Here is a 25,641-nt window from a genome sequence, read left to right as displayed (position 1 = left end):
CTACGTTGTCCCAATATAGGCTAGGCAAAAATCGGTTTACAGTGGTGAGTACTGGAAACAGAGTTTATTCTTGTTTTATTATTAATTATTGTATTTATTATTAATCTACTTTTGCCCGCCCCTGTATTATCACAAAAACCAAGGTAATGGTAATTTTCCTTAATATTTCTAATATCTAGTTCATAGTTATGTTTCCCAAATTGTTGTCCCTTGCAGCTGTTGTCTTTCCAAACCAGATCCCATCAAGTGCAGCACTTCGCAACGTGTTGTCGGGACCTAAAGTCTAACCCCAAACCTCTGCGGCTTCAGGGGTCAGGCCCAATTGGCTAATAAAGCGGAAATACTTCAAAAATCACTTCCTTTGGTCTCAAGGTTTCATGGGAAATGTAGTCTCGAATGTGTGGGCCTACCGCGCAGCCCCCTGGGAACGGGTCTTCCGCGCACAGTCTGCGCATGTGCGCACTAGCCCCGCCCCCTCTCGCCCGCCGCCCTCTGGAGCGAGAGAGAGACGCGCTGGGTTTGTGCCGGAGCAGAGGCTGCGCCCGGGGTGAGGGCGCTGAGCGCCTGCGGGTCAGGTAGGCTCGAGTCTGGGGCGCGGGGGCTGGAAGGCCCGGGCACGTGCAGGCGGGCCCGCCCTCCCGCGCCCCTCCCCCTCCCCCGGCCCGCGTGCGTGCCTCGTCCCCCGGCCGGCTCCCGCAGCGCTGGTGGGGCAGAGCCCTTGGCCGGAGAAGGTGCCGGGCGGCCTGGGGTGGGGACTGCAGGGGGGAGGCGAATGCACCTTCCTAACAGTCACGATGAACAAGAGGCTGCTAACAGTAGTTGGTGCAGTTATCCTGAGAATTAAATAAGGTGTCATCTGCAAAATGTTTTATCAGATGCTGTGTAATCGCTGTGTAAACGTCTCTCAGAAGCCACTTTGTTCCCTCCTTTTGCTTCTCTCAGCGCTGACAACAAGCCTACTTGTCGGTTTGAACATGCATTTTAAAAAGTGAAAGGACTTTCCGGGGGGTGCAATGATATACCTCAGGGCGCAAGCTGGTCGTTGAGAGAGGTAGGATGCAAATAAAGATTTTACTCCCTGTCTTCCTAAGAATCCTCCCTGCCCCAAACCCAGAGTTACAACCTCTGGAGCACTTCGCAGAGTAGCCTGTCCCCAAATTCCCAGAGACACGACTGTGAAGTGAATGTGGACAGAATCTCACCACTTGGTAAATACGCCTGGGATTTGTGGGCTTTCTCCAGAGCCCCCGGGTCAGACTGAGGCTCTTGCACCTTCCTGCAGTGTCCAGGCTGCCTCCATCCTCACAGGCCCAGTCTAGTAATCTAATGAAGTGCTGGCCAGTAGGAAGATAGTGCAAATATAATATAAAAATGTCATTTTAAAATTTTCAGTAGTAATAGTAAAAAGAAAAGGAGGTAAAGTTAATTTTACTGATTTAATTCAGTACAGTCAAAATGTGATTTTAACTTGTGTCAGTAGCCACACTTCAGGTGCAGTAGTTGCATGCAGCCAATGGCTCCTGTACTGGATAGTACATTTTTAGTGAATTTCAAAAGGGTCAGGTTTAGAATGTTAAAGGAAGGTTTCAGATAAAGTGAATTTGTTTCTCAGGCTCAGGTCCCAGTCCCTCTGGAGCAAAGTAACTCTTTGACGTCAGAAAAGGGAGACCCAGAAACAGCTGCCACTTGGAAAAACAGCTATTCTGACAGACCCCTCACCAGAGCTTCAGAGCAGAGGTAGAAGTTTCTAGAAAGGAGCAGATCTTGATTTGCTCCACTAGAAGCAGGTCTTCATACCTGTATAGCATGAGTCAGACTTGGTGATGTTGTGACATCAAAAAGCCATCACTGATTGTGTGACAGTGGAAACTGTGGACCAACTTGCAGAAGGTGGGAATCTGGTATTGGGAGGGACAGGTGACTGTCAGGCTGCACAGGAAAAGGCAGTTCAGTGGATGGCTGGTGAGGACAGGTGTCCAGGGAAGGTGTAACCAGCCAGAGCTGACGAAAACCTGAACGCCAGGTTTCCTTTATTCTGCCCCACTCTAGATTCTGAGCTGCTCTCACACCATGGCTATCACTACACATGGCATCTAGAATTATGCAGATGCTCCCTCTTTCCTGAACATAGATAACAAAATGCTAGTAGGAGGGTTTTCTATATTGGACACTTTTGGAAGCCCAAAAATATTGGTCCAAAATGAATGATTTTTGTACAGTCACCCAGGGCAGAACCAAACAGCAGCAGTACAGTACTGTTTACTCACACAACTAAGTACTATAAATATCTTAGCAAAAGGTCTTTTTTAGAAACTGCAACCAATTTAGAACAAAAAATTTAAGAATATATTTTTTACATGAAGTATCCCATCCTTATTTCAGAGTTTTCTGGGGAAACTCTAACTCAAAGTGTAAAGACAAGAACTTGATTAACAATCCAGCCTGAGTAGTTTTTTGACATTAGTTTTAATGAAGGTAGAGGGTTTCACCTCTGGTGTACCTGAATTTATTTAACTAATCCTTTGTTTTGTGTACTTATTTAAATATTTTTTTGTTTTAGAAGGGGGCATAAAGTGTTAATTCATTGACAAAAAGCAGTTTACCTTCCTCAGTGGAAATGCAAGATTAAGCCCACCTGATCACCTCAGAGGTGCACTTATTCAGGTGGTGCTACTTCTGTGGTTCTTCCTGCTCCTTCTCAGGAATGTCAAAGGGACAGTATCCCATAAGGAAGCCCTTTCTCCACCTGGTGCTATGAGATTTTTAGGCAGATGAATATAGGAATTGTAAGGCAGACCAGGTTTCTGATGACCCTATTTCTGTTTCTTCCTTTCCAGCTGAACACTCAACAGTTTTTACCTTCTTGCAGGAGCAGCAGAAAATGAACATAGCTCAGGTGAGTTCAGTTTTTAATACCTATTTATTTTAGAGGATTTTATAAGGGCTTAAGTGTCTTTATGTTAACATGGGAAACTAGAGATACAAATAGATCAAACTTATTCAGAGAAGATACAGAAATACAAATGAATAGCCGAACAAAGTTGGCATGTGGATATATACAGATCCTCTGATATTATAAATTTACCAAATTTATTTCTGAGGGTTCTGATATCTGTATTAGAGTGTCAGACAATACTTCTTTAAAGGCTGACATTGGTGAGAAGGTAAAGCAAACATTCCCCATAGAATGTAAAGATAATTGAAGATAAAAAATATCTTTGTTTTCAAGGAGGTGATTTAGTTAACAGCTTTCTAGTAATATAACCCTAAAATAATGTAGAATGTTGCCTCTACTTGTCAATAGAAGACTTAGTGCTATATGTAAACTCAATCAATACTAATTTTCAGAAACTCAAACACAGGGGTTGAATTAAGGCATTTTTCTGAAGAATCAACTGAATAGCCTCAAAATTACTCTGCATAAATATGTATTTCAAGTATTTATGCATGTATGTGGCCTTCTAGATTCTCAGGACTACATAGGAGCTTTTCATAATCTTTATTGACATTTCATTACCCAGCATATTCTTTTAAGCTTTTTGATTGGCCATTGTTTGCCGCTGCTGTTATACAGCACCTAAGTTAAACAAATCATTTTAAATGTTTTGACAGTGCCTCTGAGGATAGGTTATTCACACTATGTAAGCTCCAAGTTAGCTCAAATAAAGACATCCTTGTAAGCGGGGTCTTTCAGAGAACCACCAAACAGACCAAATGATGACAGTTTTCTGGGAGTGAGGTTTTTTTTTTGGTTCTTTTTTTAAACATGTCTTTATTGATTTCAGAGAGAGGAAAGGAGAGGGAGAGAGAGAACTGAAACATCAGTGAGGAGAGAGTCATCATTGATCCGCTGCTTCCTGCACGCCCCCGACTGGGGATCTAGCCCACAACTTGAGCATGTGCCCTGACCAGGAATCGAACCATAACCTCCTGGTTGATAGGACAACAACCATAGCCACGCCAGCTGGGCACGGGAGTGAGATTTTGATGGAACTCCAACCTTCTTATAGTTGCCAGGCTGCTGGTTGCAGACTGTTGGTTCTCAAACTACTACAGAGTTGGAGACAGAGGGATAGGAACAGGGTAAATTAAGAGGACACAGTATCATTGTTCTTGCTGTGATTCAGCTGTTTTTCTTATATATTTCCACAGATTGCCTTTGTTAACTTCTATAATTTTTGCCATTTTTTTCATTGCTTTAGTGGAGGAGAGAATTTTCTGGGATCCCTACTTCAACATTTTTACCTAAATCACTTGTTAGCTTAATTAAAAAAAAAAAATCCAGCTGATTTTTATTAAGCCAGATAGTAAAGATTGGCAAAAATGAAAAAAGCCACTTTTCTTACTGAATTTTTAGTTTGAAAAATATAGTTAAATTTTCTTTATTTCTTTTAGATTAAATTTAATGAGAAGTGTTCGTGTTCTTTTACTCATTTGTTTTAGTTCCCAGCTACTAGTACTGAGCTTCACAGAGGAGGTATTCACTCAGTAATGAAGACATGAATGAACATAAAATTGTATACATAACAGTGGCGGGGGGGGACTTGTTTCTGTCCTCTTATCTCTTAATCAACTTCCCTTTGTATTTTTTAATTGTGGTAAGATCTCTCAACAAATTTTTATGCATACAATTCAGTATTGTTAAGTAGAGGCACAGTGTTGTATAGCAGATCTCTAGAACTTAATGGTTTTCACAAGTGAAACATTATGTTCCCTAAATAGCAACTCTCCACTTCGCCCTCCGGCCCCTTTGAAGTCTTGTTGTGGAAATTTCCTTTTTTCATTTTCCAAGACTGTTCTCTCATAGTTCTATTATTACTTTTAAAAAGTTCTCTGACTTTGTTGCCTGTACTTTTTCTGCCAGCCTCTTTATTTATTATTATTTTTATTTGTTAATCCTCATGTGAGGATATTTTTTCCATTGATTTTTAGGGAGAAGAGGAAGTAGGGAGGCGGAGAGAGAGAGAGCGTAACACCAATGTGAGGGAGACCCATTGATCGGTTGCCTTCCACACCCGTCCCGGCTGAGGATTGAACCTGCAACCCAGGTACATACCCTTGACTGAGAATTGAACCTTCGACCCTTTGGTGCAAGGGCTGATGCTCTAACCACTGAGCCACACTGGGCAGGGCTCTGCCAATCTCTTTAATATTCACAGTTCCTCAGATGCTGTTTTTGGTACTTTTCTTTGCTCAATTCCTACATGCTCCAGTTGCTGTCTGACTGCCTCTTCAGTTACCACCCAAATTGCTAGTAACTCCTTAATGCTTATCTTCATCCAAGACCTTCTTTCTTTGTTCTAAAACCATGTTATACTGGTTTAAGGGACAGTTCCAGCTTTATATTCCATAGACCCTTCAGTAGCAACATGAACAGATCTGTCACGTTAGAACTTGTGGCACATTTTTTTCTTTTTGTGTCCCAAATCAATATTTGGCACCAGCATTCAAGAAGCAGCTCATGTTGCTAGACTGGGTAGCTACATGAGAAAGTAGTTATCAGACTGGTTGTTGCTTCCGATCTGTGATTCTATCCCGATCCTTATAGCCATTGCTGTTACTTCAGTGTAGGTTGTCTTCTCTTATACTGGTCTCTGTGATTCCAACTCCTTGGTAGGTTGTTCTTTGCTTTTCATGAGCTCTAGATTTATATATCTTTATACATTTATTTATACATAAGCTTAATCATGTATGATATCTCCATAGCTTACATGTATCTCTTCCTTGGCTCCCATTATTTTTGGTAATGCTGTCCAAGGAGGCTTGAACATCCTAGAATTCTCTAGGATACCCAGGATAATCCCTTGGGATGTAGAAGAAAAGTTGTAGGAAGTTGCTTTACTTTGGATTTTTTTTTGGTCTTAAAAAACTATAATTTGCCCTTCCTGGTTTGGCTCAGTGGTTAGAGCGTTGGCCCGTGCACCAAGGGTCGAGGATTCAATTCCTGGTCAAGGGCATGTATCTGGGTTTCAGGTTCCATCCCCTGCCCCAGTCTGGGCATGTGCGGCAGGCATCCAATCTATGTCTCTCTCACATCGATGTTTCTCTCTCTCTTCCTTCTCCCCCCTCCCTTTCCCTCATTCCCTCTTTCCCTCTTCCTCTCCTCTCTCTTCCCCTCTCCCTCCCTCCCTCCACTCTAAGAAATCAATGGAAAAAATATCCTCAAGTAGCCTCAAGTGAGGATTAACAAAAAAACAAACAAAAAACCCAAACTGTAATTCATAAATATAAATGAGTTATGGTACATTAAAAACCTTTTTAACTAATTGAGTAACTCCACAGTTAAATTAGGTTAAAATTAAGACAGCCTTAAGAGTAAATAGGAAAACAGTAGTTCTCAGAGGTATTTTCTTTGTCACATAATTCTAAACTTTTGAACAAAATATGTTACTACAGGGATCAGTGTCATTTGAAGACGTGACTGTGGAGTTCACCAGGGATGAGTGGCAGTACATGGGTCCTGCTCAGAGGACCCTGTACAGAGAGGTGATGATGGAGAACTACAGCCATCTTGTCTCCATGGGTGAGCAGACCTTCCCCTGGGACTCCCTCTAGAATACACTCCTCTTTTTTTTTTTTAAATATGTCTTTATTGATCTCAAAGAGAGGAAGGGAGAGGGAGGAACATCAATGATGAGAATCATTGATTGGCTGCCTCCTGCACTCCCCCTGCTGGGGATCAAGGAGCCCGCAACCTGGGCTTGTGCCCCGACCGAAAATCGAACCCCGATCTCCTGGATCCTAGGTCGACGCTCAACTGTTAAGCCACGCCCAGCCGGGTTCTCTCTTTTTTAAATTACCAAAAACACATGGACCCTTTATAGAGATTAATGTTTAGGCTTTTGATTAGAAGGCCTAAGTAACTGAAACCTTTAGAGAAATAGAAACAATGTTTGTGTCATTACTTTCCCATTAAAAACTGCAAATGGGTACTTCTATTTTGTTCTTGCTGTTGTATCTTTCTCCACCTTCAGAAACTAAAAAGCCTATGGATCTGTTCTATATATACCCTCAATTGTTCACAGGGTATTGCATTACCAAACCCCAGGTGATCTTCAAGTTGGAGCAAGGTGAAGAGCCCTGGTCCTTAGAGGAAGAATTCCTAAACCAGAGGTCCCCAGGTGAGTGAGCACAGACAGAAGGAAACTCTTGGGGTAATTAGACCTTAAAGGGAAACACTTTTAAAAGTTGTTTTTCCTTTTAAACAGCTTTATTGAGATATAATTCGTGTATCATACAGTTCACCCATTTAAAGTATACAATTCAGTGGCTTTTATTATATCATAGTTATATGTAAACACCACTGTCAGCGGTCTTCACTTCTTGAGAGAAACCCCATACCATTTAGCTATTACCTCCCTATCCTCTGGCCCATCCAGCCCTAGCAACCACTAAGCTGCTTTCTGTCTTGATGGATTTGGCTCTTCTGGACATTTTGTATAAACAGATTCACACATTATGCATTCTTTTGTGACTGGTTTTTTTCACTTTGCATTACAAGGTGCATATTATAGCATATATTAGTATTTCATTCTGTTTAGGGAAAGAATAATATTTCGTTAGAGATACCACATTTGTTTGTTCATTCACCAGTCAGTAGACATTTAGGACTCATAACTTTGTTTTTTAGAGAGAAGGAAGGGAGAGGGATAAGAGAGAGAGAAGCATCTAGAAACATCGATGAGAAAGAAACATTGATCGGCTGCCTCCTGCACACCGCCTACCAGGGATCAAGGCCAAAACCTGGGCATGTGACCTGACCGGGAATCGAACCAGTGACCTCTTGTTTCATGGGTCAACTCTCAACCACTGCGCCATTGGCCGGGCAAGATTCTACTTTTTGGCTATTACTGAGTAATGCTAGTATAATCATTCATTTACAACTTTTTGCTTGGACATACGCGTTTATTTCTCTTGAGTGTATAGATAGGAGTGGAATTGCTGGGTTATAGGGTAGGTCTGTGGAACTGCTAGACTGTTTTCCAAAGGGGCTATACCATTTTACATTCCTAGTGACAGCATTTGAGAGTTCTGATTCTTCCACATCTTCACTGCACTTACTACTTGACTTTTTGATTGTAGCCATCCTAGTGAATGTGAAGTGCTATATCATTGAGGTTTTGATTTGCATTTCTGTATTAGTCAGCTGGGCTGACATAACAAATATCATAGCCTGGGTGGTTTAAATAACAGAAATTTATTTCTCATCATTCTGGAGGCTGAAAGTCCAAGATCAAGGTGGCAGCAGGGTTGATTTTTGGTGAGGCCACTCTTCCTGGCTTGCAGATGAGCATTTTCTCATTGTGTCCTCACCATGGCCTTTCCTCTGCACCTATGGAGAGAGAGAGAGCTCTGATGTCTCCTCCTATTTTTATAAGGACACTAGTTCTGTAGAGTTAGGGCCTCACCTTTATGACTTCATTTAATCTTGATTACCTTCCTAAAGATTTTATCTCTAAATACAGTTACATTGAGGGTTAAGGCTTCAAACTGAATTGGGAATATGGGGTGGATGCAATTTAGTCCATAATAGTTTCTCTTATCACTAATGTTGCCAACCATCTTTCCATGTGCTTATTGGCCTTTGTGTAAACTAATAAATAATTCTAGGAATTTCAGAAGTTATAGTTTCAGTATAGTTCCTCAAGCAAAAAAAGTAAAATCATCTTAAGTAAATTTTTTCACTGAAAGTTTTTGTTGTGAAGCCATTTAGACAGGTAGTGTAACATAAAGGCTGACAGAGTTTCAATCAAGCATATTTCCCAGTCTCTAAATGTAAAGGATTGGATCATACTGATTGGCTAAAAAAGATACCCTTAAATAAATATCTTAGAAAGGTTGTAATAAAAATGCTGACTCAAGAATAATATAATTTAGGGTTTAATTTATTATTCAGGTTTCAATGTAGACAATAAATTCATAAACTTAAAAGAAGGCCCTCTATCACAAGAGCACAGGTTAAAGTAAATCTTTAAGCATTTGACTGCTCTAAATAATGTGATATCAACAGTCATAAAGCACAAAGTAGATTTTTAAGAACTTAAAGTTCACTTGGATTAGGAGATCATAGTATACAGCAAGTCTTTACTTAACATTGTCGATAGGTGCTTGGAAACTGACTTTAAGTGTAATGACCTAAAATGAAACCACCTTTAATCATAGGCTAATTGACATAAGTTCCCACAGCAAAAACATCACCAAATTTCTAAATAAAGATCTAAAACACTTAAAATTTTAAACATTGATATGTGAGCTATACATACACTTAGGAAAAATTAATCACTGTTTTCCAACCCTCTTTTTCCAGTTTATTGTTGCAGGCGATTGGAGCCTATCAAGGCAGCTCAGGGCTCAAGGTGGGATGCCACCACAGGGTGCACTCTTACACATCACACTCACTCAAATTGGCCATGTGGACACGCCAGTTCGCCTAACATGCATGTCTTGGGATGTGACAGGAAACTAGATTACCCCAAGCGAACCACACAGACATGGGGAGAACATGTTAATTCCACATAGACAGTGGTCCTGGCGGGGAATCAATGTTATAATGAAATGACATTTAATGGAAGGAAGTTTTTTGAGGACCTGCTGGACCTCATCTGATTAAATAATAAATACTGTGGACACCAAATAAGTATGCCTACAGAGGGTATAAGTGATACTTGATTAAAGTGAACCATATGTGTGTGTGTGTGTGTATGCTGAAATCAAAGGACAAGCCTTTCAGGTTCCCATAGGATAATAATAAGATAGTGAAAATACAGTTTCAGTCAAAAAGAGCACCAATAAATCCAGCAAGGTAGTATCACCACAAATGGCATTCTCAACATTGTTTGATAAATCTAGAAGTTAATGATAAAATGAGTTAATAAAACCCTTGATTAGGGAATTTTAAAAATTCTTTTAAGCAATGTATAAAAAGAAATCCAAAATTGCATGACATTTATAAAATAATAAAAATGTGCATACTAGAAACCTTAGGATGTAGCTAATGTAGAGGTAAATTTGTGGTCTCATATTTATATTAATAAATTAAGCAAGAACAATAACTAATGAAAGAAGAATTTAAAAGTGAATTAAAATTAATAAACTGGAAAACAGAAATCGTAGAATGTTTCTTAGGATAAAAAACAAATAAATGGATGAAGCTAGCTAATACTAACAGAAAAAATGGAAAGATAGTGAAATTTTATATAAAAATGCACATGGAAATATTTTTGTAAAGACTTAATATCAAACTAAATCCCATTGAGAAAAAGATTGATATGGGAGGACTTGCTCTACCAGATATCAAGTATATATGGAAAGGTCTGAGTAGTTAAATAATATGCAGCTGGGGGTGAGAGAGTTTAACAAATTAATGAAACAGAAAAGAAAGCTCAAGAAAAAACTTGCTTTATAGACAGTTGGTCTTTAACAGATGGCACTATCCCCACAGAACAGTGGGGAACAAAAAATAGGATTCAGTTCGCTTAAAGACCTGATTTTCAAAGCAAAAGAAATATTCTGTATGATAAGGAAAACATGCTCATGACTGTGGTTAGGGAAGGAAGGAATAAGATATAAAAAGCATTAACCAGCCTGGCCGGGTGTGGCTCAGCGGTTGAGTGTCGACCTGGGATCCAGGCGATCGGGGTTCGATTCCCTGTCAGGGCACATGCCCAGGTTGTGGGCTTGATCAATGACTCTCTCATCATTGATGTTTCTATCTCTCTCTCCCTCTCCTTTCCTCTCTCTGAAATCAATAAAGATATATTTAAAAAAATGAAATAAAATAATAAAAAGCATTAACCAGGGGAAAGATGGAGTAAATATATTCCTTTCTACTTCACTCTTTAAGTACAGTTAAATATATACATACATACATATATATGTGTGTGTATATGTATATACATATATAGTCTATATACACACACACATATATTCAGATTCTGAAAGATGGAAAGAAGAATGAAGATGAACACGGGGCATTGGCACCTGATAAAATAACAGGGTGGTTACTATTACAGAAGGCTAGTGGGGGCCAGATCTCACCCCTGCCAGGTGTTAATGTAGCAGCTTTGTCTTCCAACTCCCTGGGATGTTGACAGAGGTTTCATGGGTTACCGGGACTTCTTTCCCCACTTAGCAGTACTGAAGCTGCACTCCATTCTTCTGTTGGCATGGTTTCAGAGGAGGCTGGTTAAAATTGAACATTAATTTTGATAAAGTCCATTCTTTAATTTTCTGTCAGGACCATGCTTTTGTTGTCCTGTCTAGAAACATCAGAACTCTAACACAGATTTATTCCTGGGATTTTTTTTTTCTAGAAATTTTTAAATTTCACATTTTGGACTTTGTGATCCAGTTGGTGTTAATTTTTATAGAAAGCATGAGGTATATGTCGTGTTTAAATTTTTGAAAAAGGTATTCAGTTATTCTAGTACCATATATTGAAGAGATTATTACTTCTCCATTCAGTAGTACTTGAATGATTTTAGAAAAAGAGATGAGTACATATTTGCATATTTCTGTATATGTATATATATTTGATTGTATATTTCTGTGGTGTCTATTTTTCATTCCTCTACTATATTATAGTAGCTTATTGTTGAAATCAGGTAGTGTGAGTTCATCAACTTTCTATATGAATTTTAACATGAGCTTCTTGATATTTATAAAAAAGCATGCTGACATTTCAGCTTGAATTGCATTAAATCTATAGATCAAATTGAAGAGAATTAACATTTTAATAATATAGTGTATTCTAATCCCTAAATAACATTTACCTCTCCGTTTATTTAGGATTTATTTCATCAGTAGTTTTCAGCATACAGTTTTTTTTGTTTATTTTTGTTTCTGGGGTGTGTGTGCGTGTGTGTGTGTGTTTTGTGTGTGTGTTAGTACTATGGTAAATTATGTTGTATATCTAATTTCAAATTTCAGTTGTCATTATTGGTATATTACTCACTTTTGCATATTTGCTTTGTAGTTTGCCTTTGCTGAAAACACTTATTAGTTAATGGAGGTTTTTAAAAGACCTTTTTTTGATTTTTCTGTGTAGACTTTGTATCATTTTTATTCTTGCCTTATTGCATTAGGTTGGAATTTTCATTACAACCTTGAATAGAAATAAACACTTTTTACTAACATCTTTTACTACTTTTGAGAGTAAACACCTCTTTCTTTTTCCCAATCTTAGGGTTAAAGCATTCAGTCTCTATTAAGTGTGATGTTAGCTAGAGGCTTTTTGTAGATTTGTCTTATTAGGTTAATGATTGGATTTTGAATTTAGTGAAATATTTTACCTTAATTGATGTGGTTGTGTGATATTAACTTTTTAGACAATTAATATGATGGATTACATTGGTTGATTTTTGACTATTGGCAACAGTTTGCATTCTTGAGATGAATTCCACTTGGTCCTGATTATTTTTATATATTGCCGTGTTCCTTTAGCTACAGTATTTTAGTATTTTTATATTTATGTCATGAGGGATATTGGCCTGTAGGTTTCTTTCCTTGAACTGACTTGGTTTGGTTTTGCTTTGAGGATGAAACAGACCCCAAAATGATTCAGGAAATATTTCTACATATTGTATTTTCTTGAAAAGATTACATAAAATAGGTATTATTTCTTCTTTTAATGTTTGGTAGAATTCACTAGTTAACACCGTCTGGTCCTGGAGCTGTTTTTTCTGAGCTACATATTTTTTTACCGCATTTCTTAAGTAGATCTTTTTGGGATTTTTTCATCCTTCATGAGTGAGTTTGGTAGTTTTTTGTTTTTAAGAAATTTGTCCATTTCATGTAAAATGTTAAATTTATGGACATAGAGGTTATCTCAATATTCTTTTATTATTTCTTTAATGTTTGCTGTATCTGTCGTTATATCCCCTCTTGAGTTTATTTCTGATATTGATAACATATCTTCTTGTTTTTCCTTGGTTGGTTTTTATCACTTAAAAAAAATATTTTTAAAGAACTAAGCTTTGGTTTGATTTTTCTCTGTTTTCAGTTTTTGTATTTGCTAACCTTTATTATTTTCTTCTTCCTTTAGATTTAACTTTTCTTTGCGTAGTTTTTTTTAATCCTTACTGAAGGATACGTTCATTGATTTGAGAGAGAGAAGAAGAGACAAAGAGGGAGAGAGAGAGAGAGAGAAAGAAACATTGATCAGTTGCCTTCCATATGTGCCCTGACTGGGGACTGAACCCCTAACCTAGGTATATGTGCCCTGACTGGCAATCAAGCCTGCAACCTTTTGGTGTACAGGACGATGCTCCAACCAACTGAGCCATCCATCCAGGGCTCTTTGTGTCATTTTTAAATGGAAGCTTGGGTAACTGGTTGGAGGCTTTTTTTATGCTAATATAAATTTTAAGCTATGGATTTCTCAGTACTACTTTAGCTTCATCCCACAAATTTCTGTTTTGAACCAATTTTTGTTTTCATTCATTTTAAAATACTTTAATTTTTGTGAGACGTCCTTTGTGACCCATGTTTTAATTAGAAGCATATTAGTGTACAAATATATATATACACACATATATATAATTTTTCAATATAATTGTGTGTTACTAATTTCTAGTATAATTTTCCTATGGCTTGAGATCATACTCTGTGATTTTAAAAATATTCGTAAAGATTTGTCTTACAGCTCATAATGTGGCCTGTCTTGATGAACGCTCGTGTGCATTTGGTGATAATGTGAATTCAGCTCTTTTTTAGTGTATTTGTGTCTTTGGGTTTTGAGGGTATGCTTTTTGGAAGTGTTGCTTCATTTCTTCTAGCTGTAATATTGGATCTACCATGTATTCTTGCCACCTCCCCTCCTTTTTCTATACTTTTTTGTTTACCTTTTTTTTTTTTCCTCCTGCTTGCTATGAGTTGTCCACTGGTGCCCTGAACCAACAGGTTTGTTGCCATTGCCCACCCAACTTTTAAAGAGAAGATAGAAATGTGGTTTCAGGTGGAATTTTGACAGTGGTTGCTGCTGCCATCTCCCAGAATATCTTAGGAGTGGAAATTTCTCAGAATTCTTCATGATCTTTCCTATGAACTCTTCGTTTGGCTCATGGAGGAAAATTTTGCAAGAGTGTGAAAATGCTTTACATCTGTGGTAGAACCACAGGGAAGTGTTTCTTTTTTGGGGGGAGGAGTGAGGTGGCTGAGTATAGTGGATATTGTCAAAAAGTTTTTCCGTTCAGCCAGACCACCTTTTTCTCAGACCTTTTACTAGAAGCTATACATTTTTGTTGGAACTCTTTTGTCTCTGTCTATTGTTTACTTTGGATTGCAGGCTTCTCCAGCAATCCAGCACCCCATATAAGATAAACGGGAAGCAGAAAGAAAATTTGGGAATTTTCTACCATGTCATTGTTTAAGTCTCAAAAGTCTATCTTCTTTTTATTTTGTAGCATCTTCATTTGTATGTTAATTTTTTTCCCTAGGGATTTTTAATTGCAAGAGGTTGTACCTGGAACATTGGGGCTTCTCCATTTTGGCTAGCACTGGAAATAATCCTGTTTTTTAAACAACTTGGATGAGCAGAGAGAGAAAGAGTGTCTTGTGTTTCTGTATGTGTGCATGAATTATTAATCTTCGGAAACATGACCAGGAACAGTACAAAGCATAAAAAAACATGATTATAAGCTCCTCACAATAAGAAATGTAAGATTCATAATGTGTTTTCAATTTTTCTCATTTTAGGATATTACCAAGTTGATGTCCACATTGTGGGGAAACAGGAAAAACAAGAGAAACCTCTGTGGCAAGTACTATTAATTGATAACAAGCCATTGAGTAAAGAAAGGCAGAAAATTTTAGGAAAACCAGTTAATCCGGATATAACTCCAAATTTTTCAGGAAAAATGCCCAGTAAATGTGAATCAGGTAGAATGAATTTCCCACTTGTTTCTGACTTAATTATTAGTGATAGGAACTATTCAAAAAAGAAGGTTGATTACATGAATTTATGTGAAAAGTTGCAGCTTGGTATTAAACATGAGAAAACTCATACTGGAGAGAGGTCTTACAAATATAATAAAAATGTGAATGCTCTCAGTCATACGAAAGATCATCAGAAATTTCAAACTCTGGAGCAACCTTTTGCATGTAATGAATTTGGAAAAATTTTACGTGATAAAACTATGGTCTGTGTTACAGTTAAGAGTTCTCTAACAGGAGAGGAATCCTGTAAGGATGATGTATTTAGGAAAAGCTGTGATAAGGCATCTCTATTTACCCACATGGGAACTGGCACAAGAGAGAAATGCTTTGATCTTAATGAACGTGGGAGATCCTGTGACAGAGCCACCATTGTGGAATACAATAAAGTTCACATGGCTATGACACACTGTCAGTGTAATGAAAGTGGAAATAACTTCAATAGGAATTTACCCCTCATTCAGCCTCAGAGAACTGTTACAAGGCATGGTGCTTTTGAAAGCAGTAAGTGTGAAGGAAACTTGACCCAAAGCTCAGCCCATCTAGTACATCAGAAGACAAAAACTGGAGATAAGGTCTGTGTTTTAAATGGATGTACAAGTGCCTCCTACCAGGACTTAGAGCTTAAAATACATCAGAGAACTCAGACAGAAGAGAAATTCTACCGATATGATAAACATGGGGAATCCTTACATCAAAACTCACTCCTCAGTATACATCAGGAAAGTAACACAGAAGAGAAGTCATTTGAAAGTAATGAATTCAGGAAGTTCTTTTACCAGAAAGTACACCTCAATAAGCATCAGAGGGACTACTCAGAGGAGAAAACTTACGAGTGTAAGGAATGTGGGAAATTGTTTTGTTCAAATTCACACACTATTCATTTTCCTGGAACTCATATGGGGGTCAGTCTCTATGAGTATAATGAATGTGAGAAAACTTTCTGTCAAATGTCAAACCTCAGTGAACATCTGACAATTCACGCAAAGGAGAAACCTTATGATAACAATGGATGTGGGAAATCTTATAAGACGGCTGCCCTCTTAGTACAACAGAGAACACACAAACAGATTAAACTCTATCAAAGTAATGAATATGGGAAATCATTCTCCAGGATGACAGAGCTCAGAAAACATCAGAAAATTCATGCAGAGGAGAAACTCTATGAGTGTATTGAATGTGGGAAAACTTTCTCCAAGATGTCGCATCTTAGAGCACATCAGAGAATTCACAGAGTCAGAAAACCCTATGAATGTATTGCATGTGGGAAATCTTTCTCTAACAAGACACACCTCAGTTCACATCAGAGAATTCATACAGGGGAGAAACCTTATGAATGTAATGAATGTGGGAAAACCTTTGCTGATAATTCAACCCTCAGAACACATCAGAGAATTCACACAGGGGAGAAACCCTATGGATGTAATGAATGTGGGAGGTCCTTCGCCCGTAATTCAGCCCTCAGAGTACATCAGAGAATTCATACTGGGGAGAAACTTTATGAATGTAATGAATGTGGGAAAACTTTTTCCCAGAAGACACACCTCAGTACACATCAGAGAATTCATACAGGTGAGAAACCCTATGGATGTAATCAATGTGGGAAAACTTTCTCCAAGAAGTCGTACTTTAGTGGACATGAGAGAATTCACAAAGGAGAAAAGCCTTATGAATGTAAAGAATGTGGGAAAACCTTTGTCTATAAAGCAGACCTCATAGTCCATCAAAGAATTCACACAGGAGAGAAACCCTATGAATGTAATGAATGTGGGAAGACTTTTTCCCAGAAGACACACCTTAGTACACATCAGAGAACTCATACAGGTGAGAAACCCTATGGATGTAATGAATGTGGGAAAACCTTCTCCCAGAAATCATACCTCCGTGGACACGAGAGAATTCACAAAGGGGAAAAGCCTTATGAATGTAACGAATGTGGGAAAACCTTTGGCTATAAAGCAGCACTCATAGTCCATCAAAGAATTCACACAGGAGAGAAACCCTATGAATGTAATGAATGTGGGAAAACTTTTTCCCAGAAGACACACCTCTGTGCACATCAGAGAATTCACACAGGGGAGAAACCTTATGAATGTAATGAATGTGGGAAAACTTTTGCTGATAATTCAGCCCTCAGGGCACATCAGAGAATTCACACAGGAGAGAAACCCTATGAATGTAATGAATGTGGGAAATCTTTCTCCAAGACCTCACACCTCAGAGCACATCTGAGGACACACACAGGGGAGAAACCCTATGAATGTAATGAGTGTGGGAAAACTTTCTCCCAAAAGTCATATGTTAGTGCACATCAGAGAATTCATACAGAGGAGAAACCCTATGAATGTAATATATGTGGAAAACCTTTTGCCCATAATTCAACCCTCAGAGTACATCAGAGAATTCATTCAGGTGTAAAAGCCTATGAATGTAATGAATGTGAGAAAACTTTCTTCCAAAAATCACACCTTAGTGCACATCAGAGAATTCATACAGGGGAGAAACCCTATGAATGTAATGAATGTGGGAAAGCTTTTGCCCAAAATTCAACTCTCAGAGTACACCAGAGAATTCACACAGGGGAGAAACCATATGAATGTAATGAATGTGAGAAAACTTTTGTTCGTAAGGCAGCTCTTCGAGTCCATTATAACAGAATGCACACCAGAGAGAAAAACCTTCCATGAATTTGGGAAGTCCTGAAGAAACTCATGACTTATTAGACAACACATAATGGAGTAGGTCATGTCACATAGACTGACAAATTGTTTGCTTTAACTATTTCCTTTTCTAATAGGCACAAGCTTGTCTAAATTTCCCAATCTGTCCTTCATTTGGGTGGGGCTGGTCATGAATTATGATGCTAGTACATTTCAGCAAAGTTTGACCTTAAAAAGTCACCTTACATCCTTCCTGTTCTTTGTTGTACTGGAATGGAGAAATTTCCATGGCAGACTTGTGTGCTGTGAATTGAACATAGAGTACAATGTGAAAGAAGTTAGATTCTGAATAATGGTGAAACAATTTCCCATTAACAGATCTTCCCGTTATTTTTTTCCTAAAGCAGAAATTAAGTTTGTACTGTGTTGAGCTCTTAAAGATTTTGGTTTATTGGTTAAATGCATATAGTTTAGCCAATTATGTTAGAATGGGGTGAAACCTTTTAACCCTGGGTCATTGGTGCCAATTCAGCACTGACATGAATCCAGTTTGGGGTGCAGTGGGGAAGGAAACTTGACTCAGTGTTAATAGTGGTACAGCATGGTTGTGAAACCAGCACAGCTGTGAGGCTGCCCTGGGGCTAGGTCACCCTGGGGGCAGGACTCTCTTCTGCTAGGCAGCTTTGGTCTGCTCTGGGACCAGAGACATTGTCCCTGTATGGATGGATAGAAGTCCCCACCCTGGTCCCTGATTGGTCTGTCCTCATGCAAATGAGGAATACAAATCCTCAGTTTGATTGGTCCAAAGGCACTGTCCTGATTGGTCAGAATAGAGCTGCTTTAGTTGGATGGAGAAAGCCTCAATCCTATTAGTTGAAATAGGGTTCCAGGAAATATTTATAGGGGTTGGCTCAGATGGCAGGCAGTTTAATGCAGAGGCTTCTCCATGAAGTGCATTTACAATGAGTCCTCTGTGCAGAAATGGCTGCTAGGCTCTGCTTTTATTTTAGCAGAGTTAGCCACCAGGAGCCCTTCTTAGTGCCTTTTTGCCTTTCAGGGTTCACAAACCCTGTAAATATAATAAATGTCAGAAGACCTATCAGAATTCAACTTGTCATTGTACGTTAGAGACTTCACATGAGGAAGGCAACTTCTGTCAGTATCCTGAATGATCAGATAACCTCATTAAAAATGAGAGAAATCTCAGGGAAAACACAAAAGCCTTTACTTCCAAGTGAACTTCATTAAACATCGAATAATTAAGATTAGATTAAAATTTTATATTTTGATAAGTGACATTTTTAACACATTGAGTTTGCATCAGATAATTTTTTTCTAAGAAAATGTATCAGTTTCAGAATTGGTAAAATCTTCACCTGGAACTGATATACTAAAACATGTTTTATATGTAATATTAAGTTTTATAGAAAATATGTAAGAAAATATTTACCTATGCACAAACTCACTGTGGATATTTTAAAGATAGAAGAATAACTTGAATTTTGTGGACACCACAATAAATGTTTGTGACCAGTCTCTGAGTTATGTGGTACATCTGTGAGTCTATGTAACAAGAGAAGGCAGTAGCCAAACCTGGTCTGGACCTTTTCTCTTTTTTGAGTGACAGTCTATGTGCCCCTTCTGTTGGCTTCCCTCAGCTTGATGCTGTTAGATTTTGGCCTGTCTGGTATGTTTGAATATTGGTCTGGCCCTGTTTTCCTAGAGCCATAAGGTTTCTCAAGGATTCTGTGTGTGTGTGTGGTGGGTGTTGATTCTTACATGCTCTTTTGGTCTTCATTTTATACCATTGTAGTGGTTAATTTTGCACTGAGTAATTACAAAGCAAGCTGTCTTAGCTCTCTTGTATGCATGTAGCCTGAGCATCCTGTATAGGATCTTTTCCCAATCCCATGATGCTTGCTTATACTGCAGCATTGCAAACTAGTTGATTTCTGCCCTGCTTGGATAGCAGGTTTTAGAATTGGAAGGAAATCAGGCCTACTTCCATGTCAGAAGCATCACATTGGTATTGAAAATAACTCATTTTTTGGAGAAACAATATAGTATAGTCTTAGCTAAGAAAATTCTAATGAATCTGTCATTTAAATCTAAATCTTCAAGCCTATTCTGTCTCATAGGCATAATGTTCTATGAAATGAGAATCAAGAGACAGCCACATTGGTATCCTGAGCTCTGATCTGTTTATTGATTAGGAAGGAGGACACAGATAAATCCTGAAAGTATGTTTATTAGATTCGCCATTGTACAGCTCCATTTAGTTAAAAGTGGAGGAAATTTTGGCGGTCTTTTCTAAGATGCATCTGAGTCTAAGCTAAGAGCGTATTTTTCACTTGTTCTAAGTCTCTATTAAGGCACTAATGTTATCTTAGACTTTTTGCCTTTGTAACACCCATTTTTGGCTCCCCTCCACTCAGCCACAATCTCACTATTGCCCCCATTTACCATTAATTGTAAAATCAACTTTTCTTCCTGCAGTCACTGATAGTAATGGTAACAAGATGAAATGACCAAGGCTTCCTCTTTGGGCCATTCCCAGTCATAATAGGGTTGAATTGGAAAAGTGCAGAGAAATACTGCTATATCCCATCTACTAGGCAACAGAACAATTGTATGGTCAGGCCCAACTTGGTGAAATACAGGGAGATTATCCAGCCCATCAATCCCTTTGGGATTCTTACCAGTAGTCAAAGTAATAGACAGAGTTTCTAGTTTGGGAATGTGTCTAGAGTCTTGGACTTAATTTTAGGCCCATTAAAGGGACTTCCAGATCTGGTATTGAAAAAGAAAATTGTTGTGAAGTAGGGATGAGTTGTATGTGAATTCCTTTTTCATTCCTTGTCCTATAGGCTGAATGTTGGTGTCTCCCCAATCTGCATATTTTGAAGCCCTAGTCCCCAATGTGATGGAATTTGAAGTGTGGGACTTTTGAATATTTATTATAATGAGCACTTATTAAACACATACATAACAAACATGATACAAGGTATTGGTAATATGCTCTGCCCATGTGGAGCTTATAACCTACCTGGAAAAATAGTATGAATATATATGCTGGTTGTCACAGTGGAAGAGATACTTCTCTCAAATTGAATAGAATTTGTTGTATTTCAGTACAACAACAATGGAGTAAAGTTAGAATCCAGTAACAGAAAGATCTCTAGAATTTCTTCACAAACTTGAAAACCAAGTAAAACACTTATAAATCACTCATGGGTTGAAATAGAACCAAATAATTACAAAGTATTTTGAACTGAATGAAAATGAAGTATTTCAAGATTAGTGGGATCTCCCTCATTGAGTACTTAGAAGTTTATAGCACTAAATGATTATGTTAGAACAGAACATTTTGAATCAGTGACTTCAGCTTCCACCTTAAAAACCAGAGAAAGAAAAGCAAATATAACCAAAAGGGTGCAGAATAAAGAAAATAAAAAATTTCAGTGTGTCCCACATGAGTGAAATATGGTTTTGACTTTTTCTGACTTACTTCACTTAACATGACATTCTCAGGATCCATCCATGTCACACATGGCTGAAAGCAAATGAACAAATAAGAAAAACAAAAACTCATAGACACAGTATGGTGGTTACCAGAGGGAAGGGGGTGGGGATAGTAAAGGGTAAAGGAGGTTAAATATACGGTGATGGAAGATATTACTTTGGGTGTTGAGCACACAGGGCAATATACTGATGATGTATCATAGAATTGTATACTTGAAACCTATATAATTTTTTAAAAATCCTCACTCGAGGATATTTTTACCATTGCTTTTCAGAGAGTGTGGAAGAGAGAGAGAGAAACATTGATGTGAGAGAAACACATTGGTTGCCTCCTACACTTGTCCTGACCCTGACTGAGGATCCAGCCTGCAACTGAGGTACGTGCCTTTGTTCAGAATCGAACCCAGGACCCTTCAGTCTGTGAGCCGACGCTCTAACCAGTGAGCAAACCCAGCTAGGGCTGAAACATATAATTTTTTTAACCAGTATCATTCCAATACATTTAATGGGGGGGGGGGGAGACTAAGGTAAAATCATACTGACAAAATACCAGTGTGGAAATCAACAAAATAGAAAAGCAAAAAAAAAATACAAAAAATAATGAAACTCTTTTTTGAGAAATTCGATATTATTTATAAACATCTACTCAGGCTGATCAGAAAAGACATAATAAGTAACATAGCAGATTCTACAGGTATCAAAAAGATAAGGTAATTATAAGCACATTATGCCAACAGATTTAATAACTAAGATAAAATGGACAAATTCCTCAAAAGACAAAACTACCTAGTTTCACTCAATAAGAAATAGCCAGCATAGCCCCGTATCTATTAAATATGTAGTTTAAAACCTTCCCACAAAGAAAACCCTAAGTCTAGATGGCTTCATAGGTGAATTGTACCAAACATTTAGGAAGAAATAATGCTAGAAAAGATGGAATTTGGAAGAGATGGTACTGCTTACCAATTTATGAAGCCAGCATTATCCAGCTCCTAAAACCAAAGACATTAAAAGAAAAGAAAGCTGCAGACCAGTATCCCTCATGAATACAGGGGTGGGCAAAAACAGGTATAGTTTATTTTTGTATTATTATTAATTATGGAATCATTTGTTTATCCCACCTACAAACAACTGTAAACCTACTTTTGCCCACCCCTGTATAAATGGAAAAGTTCTTAACACAATTTTAGCAAATCCAACAATATCTAAAAAGGCTAGTACGTACACAAGTGGTGGTTAGGAATTCCAGGTTGGTTTGATCTTCAAAAATCAATGTAATTAGACTTATGAATAGATTAAGAAGAGAAACAATCTGAGTAAATACACAAAAATCATTTGACAAAACCCCATATCCATTCCAAATAAAAACGTTTAGCAAATTATAAAACAGAACAATATATTATTTGAGCTGATATTTAGTTGGCACACAGAAGTTGTGAAGTTGTAAAAAATTACAGCACTTTTGAACTGGTTGGTAAAGAGCTTCTTCCCTGAGCCTTGAGTGCTGCTCCCTGCTGCTCTGTTCACTCTCCTCTCACCTGGAACTATCTATAACCTTCCTACTCTCCAGGTAGCTAAATTTCTTTAGAACCTACTCCAGCCCTACATCAATGTCTTATTGATTACTGCTTATTCCATACTGGGGGTTAAATGTTTTGAATATCACCTTATATCTATGTCCACCATAACATTAAGTTTTGAGACAGTTTAGAACTAGTTATTAGTTTGTCAGAAAGCTTTAGGGTAATGAAACCATGCCTAATGCTGTTGGGAACAGAGCCACATTATGGGCCCATGTGCTGAGGCCTTATAACCCAAAAAAGCCGGGGGAGGAGGGCAGCATCCATTCTCTCTGCTGAGACTTGGCCTCTTATAAGGACGGAGGTTTTGATTGTGTATCTAGGGAAAGTCATGGGTCTAAATGGCTCCTCCAGTTTTTGAAGCAGGGATGGCTTATGGAGAAGATCTGGGCAGCCTAAAGCCTGGAAAGGCTATAGGTTGGAACAATTCCAAGGGTAAGTCACTGTCTTTGAGTCTAAGTGGTTGGGTGTTTAATGCATGTAATTGGTTTTGTGTACAAAATTGTAAACATATATGTGGAATATAAACCATGCACCACGTTAAAATTTATAACCAATCAAGAGAAAAGTTGTTCTCTTGTTATAATTCCAAAGAAACTGGTTGAAAATGCAATACTAATTGTATCTACTTGAACCAGTTTTATGTATATAGCACTGTTCAAATTGTTCAGTAATAGTAATCAATATTCTTAAAAGATTAGAGATAAAGTATTTAAATAAATATTCACTATACCTCTCTCTAAATTAGCCACCACCAGCACCCCAGAGCAACAACAACAATCATCTAGAAAAGACTGCATGTTGGCTTGTCAACACATCAACACTGTTGAATAAAATATCATTGTTTTATCAGTTGAAGATGTGAGGAAAATTATCAATAGTGCTAATAACATTTATCTCCCAAAACATTGCAAAAATTTGTAAAAAGAAAAATGCAAATAATTTTACTTTAAAAAGAGAATAAAGAAGATTAAAAAATAAATACCTTGGGATGTTGTACATCTTTATTTTTTAAGTTTTCTTTTTAAAAAATATGTCTTTATTGATTTCAGAGAGAGGAAAGGAGAGGGGGAGAGAGATAGAAATACCAAAGATGAGAGAGTCATTGATTGAGCCCACAACCCCTGATGGGGAATCGAACCCTGATCACCTGGATCCTAGGTCGATGCTCAACCACTGAGCCATGCCCGGCCGGGCTGTACATCTTTAGATCTGCGAATGGCCATTTGCTCAATCCCATACTCTCTTAGGTGTATAAGAAGAAATATATGGTGAGAATTTGCTCTGTCACACTACCTGTGAACTGTCCTGGGCAATGAAAGGATGGAAAACTGTTCCTTTAGGCTGGAGAAATATGTGAGACTTTTTTTTTTTTTTCATCAAAGGGTGCTTCTACTTTATTTTCAACTTTTACCATAACCAGTTCTTACCAATACCAAGTATTGGATTCTGCAAGAACATAGTTAAAACTTTGGTGAGGGATATCAATTTTACACACAGGGGTTAGATAAAAAAAATTCAAATTTTGGCTCTCTGGTATTAAGTTAAAATTTATATGAAGCTTGAAACTTAAAAAACTACCTAAATGTAAAAAGTTAAGACAGTTAAGTATTCATTGGTATGTCTATGTCCTTTATCATAAACAGTATATAATTAAGAATTCAACTATTTTTGAATTTGCAAGTCAGATCCAGTCAAGTAACCAGCCATGTATGATCCATAATCCTTTTAATTTTTAAAGACAAATAAATTTAATCTTGCAAATGTTCTCAGAAAGAACTGTCAGAAGTATCCTTCAGTAATAAAACAGCGGGATCACCCGTTTACCGAGACGGCCCAGCTGCCGCGCTGGGGCCGCGACAGGCCAAGGCCTGTAAGACGGCGCCTGGGAGCGTCCGCGCGCAGCCCGGAGCCGCAGGCCGGGCGGCCGCCTTGCAGCACTGCACCGACTGCTGGAGTTTCCGTAGTATTTTAAATGCCCGGTCTCAGGGGCACACAGCAGTGCCAATATTCATCGTGAAAGGCATCCTGCCCTTAGGCAGAGGACAGGAACTCCAGCCGCGCTCGGGGTCGTCCGCGGCTCCCCGCGCTTTGGAGAAGCTTCCCAGCCCCTGCGGGACTTTGCCTCCGCTGGTGGTAGCTGCGCGGTGGCTGCGGGGACTTCACGTTCTGCTGCCGAATCTGACCCTGTGAACCGCTGCTTTCGGGAGCGCAGCGCTGTGTTCGGCTGCGGGGGGGCGGCGGCGCGACCTGAAGGGAAACCTGCCCGGGGCGGGGGCGCCCGGGGGCGGGGCGGGGGCGCCCGGAGGCGGGGCGGGGGCGCCCGGGGCCCCTGGCGGTCCCAGCCCCGCCCCGGCGGCCGAGGGTCTCTCCACTTTCAGTAATAAATGGCTTGGGGGCGGGGGCCCAGGAGCACGCGAGCCGCCGAGGGGAGCACGGGCCCTGCGCCCTGGTGGACTAGCCGGGCAGGAGAGGGGCCCCCTGGCCACCTCGGAGCGCGGATAACGCGCCAGGTCCCCTCCCCTTCGTGCCCCGCAGGGCCCGAGCGCCCCCCCCCCCCCCCCCCCCCGGGCTTCCCCGCCCCGCCGGGCTCCAGCCACGAAACTGAAGAAAAGATGTAGTCTTCTGTCTTACCTAAGGCAGCATTTTTATTATATTCCCCAAATCAATTGTGTTTGTGATGATATTTCCAATCCAGACACATTTATTGATTAATAAAAAAAATGCTTCAAGGGATTCTGTTGTTTGAAATATTGATGCAATTTTTTTTCTGTTAGGAAATGTAATCAATATATTTTGAAACATCAAGAGTTACTTCAATTGAGCACTTGGCGACCTTTATCAGAGATAAAGCATAAATACAAGTGAACATCCATTTCACAGAATTGTATAATATGTTTAAAACTACAGTGTAATTTAGAGTGTGGTACTGACGTGAAGACAGACAG

The 25,641-nt window shown here is 38.9% G+C and overlaps 1 protein-coding gene across 1 annotated transcript; it reads left to right on the top strand.

The window, feature by feature from the left end:
• Positions 1-377: 377 nt before the first annotated feature.
• Positions 378-19,127, top strand: ZNF658 (zinc finger protein 658). Its single transcript, XM_016214331.2, is given in 8 exon segments — positions 378-484; positions 486-539; positions 541-575; positions 2,838-2,896; positions 6,397-6,523; positions 7,026-7,121; positions 14,695-17,614; positions 17,616-19,127. Coding segments are annotated over 8 exon segments (3,417 nt in total). The 3' UTR covers positions 17,635-19,127.
• Positions 19,128-25,641: the final 6,514 nt, after the last annotated feature.

Source organism: Miniopterus natalensis, chromosome 12 (genome assembly GCF_054644295.1).
Source record: "Miniopterus natalensis isolate mMinNat1 chromosome 12, mMinNat1.hap1, whole genome shotgun sequence".
NCBI classification, from domain to species: domain Eukaryota; kingdom Metazoa; phylum Chordata; class Mammalia; order Chiroptera; family Miniopteridae; genus Miniopterus; species Miniopterus natalensis.
The sequence above is the reverse complement of the archived record's forward strand: the minus strand, read 5'-3'. Positions and strand labels throughout refer to the sequence as shown.